Source organism: Colobus angolensis, unplaced genomic scaffold (genome assembly GCF_000951035.1).
Source record: "Colobus angolensis palliatus isolate OR3802 unplaced genomic scaffold, Cang.pa_1.0 Scaffold136, whole genome shotgun sequence".
Taxonomy (NCBI): domain Eukaryota; kingdom Metazoa; phylum Chordata; class Mammalia; order Primates; family Cercopithecidae; genus Colobus; species Colobus angolensis.
In genome coordinates, this window is record NW_012114444.1 from 1,737,053 (window position 1) to 1,739,028 (window position 1,976).

Sequence of the window (1,976 nt, forward strand, 5' to 3'; positions counted from 1 at the left end):
AAAATTAAATGGGGGGTAGTGGTGGACACCTGTAATGCCAGCTACTCAGGAGGCTGAGGCAGGAGAGTCGCTTGAGCCTGGGAGGTGGAGGTTGTGGTGAGCTGACATCCCGACGCTGCACTCCAGTCTGGGCGACAGAGTGAGACCTTGTCTCAAAAAAAAAAAAACAAAAAAAAAACTCCAGTGCAAGTTGAGTATTTATGTGGTATGGGAATGTTTTAAAATCTTCAGTGCAACTAAAGTTCTCCAAATTAAGTATTACTGGCTTTGATGTTTGTTAAGTGCATTTTATTTGTGCAGTAAAGAGGACATTAAGCCACATATTGATAAAATTCCTGTTGCTTCATTTTTTTTCCAGAGTTCTAGTAACTCATGTTCTGTACTTGAAGCTGCCAAGCACCAGGATATTGGATTGCCTAGAGCATTTTCTTTCTGTTATCAGCAAGAAATTGAATCCACTAAACAGACATTAGGTAGTAGAAACAAAGCTTTGCCTGAGCAAGTTTGGATTAAAGTGGGAGGTAAGCGATGAAGCAGCAGGTAGTGGGAGCTTTCTTGTGACCGAGCCCTGTGGCTGATGGTATTTTGGCCTTGAGGGGGTGGGGGAGACAGGTGGTTTGTACACGTGGGAAACAGTCTTGGAGGTATCTGTGTATCTCAGGGATCCGTCCACCCGCTTCCCCATCTTCTCACTTTAAACATTATGCTGATTCTCAAATATAATTAACCTTGATGTGGGAACATTGAGTTTGAGGGCTTTTTCATAACATTAAAGTGACAGACTTACATAAATTTTCGGTTATCTTCAAGTTACTGAAAGTACTTTATAGTTTTTTATTTTCTTTATTTTGTACTCCATGAGTGAGGCAGGATCTAACATCTGCTGAAAGCCTTTGGATAGGTGGATGCTAATAGGAGGACCCTGGGCTGCCAATGAGAGGCGGTGAGGTGATTCAGCAAGTTTGGAAATAAAGTCACTGCTGACGGCACTGCTCTGCTCACCCGCCTAGCCCCTTCTTCCCTGGGAAACTGGTTTGTCAAGTGACCCGATGAAAAGAACACTCCTTACACTCAGCTTTCCAAGAGTTGGTGAAGACAGGACGGGGATGGAGAGCTACTGCCTTCTCCTGTGTCAGTCACTCCTTTTCCTCCATACAGAATTTTATGCCAAAGTGTATGTTCACATTTGTAAGATACAAAGATGAGTATTAAAGTAGCCTCTGTACTGACTACTCAGGTTAAGGAATAAAATGTCACCAAAACAACTGAATTCCTCTCTCCTGCTGAAAGCTTCATCATCCTTCTGGAATATGTGCTCTGTGTGGCATACACGTGCGCATGAGCACACCTGCCAGTCACGTGCCTGCGGTTCTTTGATGGATACAGTTCCACATATGCACACGTGGCACAGCCTGTTATGCAGCAGAAGAGCTCGGACGCTACTTCTTACATAATGCTTTGGGGAGGAGAGCCACTTCTGAGGCGAAGGCATACACTTATGCTGCTTCAGTTTTGTTCTGAGCATTGCAGTAAAAATACTGTCATATTAGAATAAATGGGTTTTTTTCTTGTTCTTAGAATAATTGTATATAAAGAAAACATTTTTGGGAGGAAATATGTCCAAGTGGTTTTTTTTTTTCCATTCTGACCTTGAGAAAAAGTAAACAACTTCTTGTTTTCTGTATTCATAGATAACACTTGTTGATTAAAAAGAGGGACTTTGGGCCGGGCATGGTGGCTCAAGCCTGTAATCCCAGTACTTTGGGAGGCCGAGGTGGGTGGATTACGAGGTCAGGAGCTTGAGACCATCCTGGCTAATACGGTGAAACCCTGTCCCTGCTAAAAATACGAAAAAATTAGCCGGGTGTGGTGGTACATGCCTGTAGTCCCAGTTACTCGGGAGGCTGAGGCAGGAGAATGGTGTGAACCTGGAAGTCGGAGCTTGCAGTGAGTGGAGACCACGCCACTACACTCCA

At 43.8% G+C, this 1,976-nt stretch overlaps 1 protein-coding gene across 1 annotated transcript in view; it reads left to right on the forward strand.

The window, feature by feature from the left end:
- TCFL5 (transcription factor-like 5 (basic helix-loop-helix)) overlaps window positions 1-1,976 on the forward strand; it is a 21,908-nt gene that overhangs the window by 2,619 nt on the left and 17,313 nt on the right. Inside the window, exon 2 of the mRNA XM_011934544.1 lies at window positions 359-521. Coding sequence (XP_011789934.1) covers window positions 359-521 — 163 coding nt within the window. The remainder of the gene's footprint in view (window positions 1-358; window positions 522-1,976) is intronic.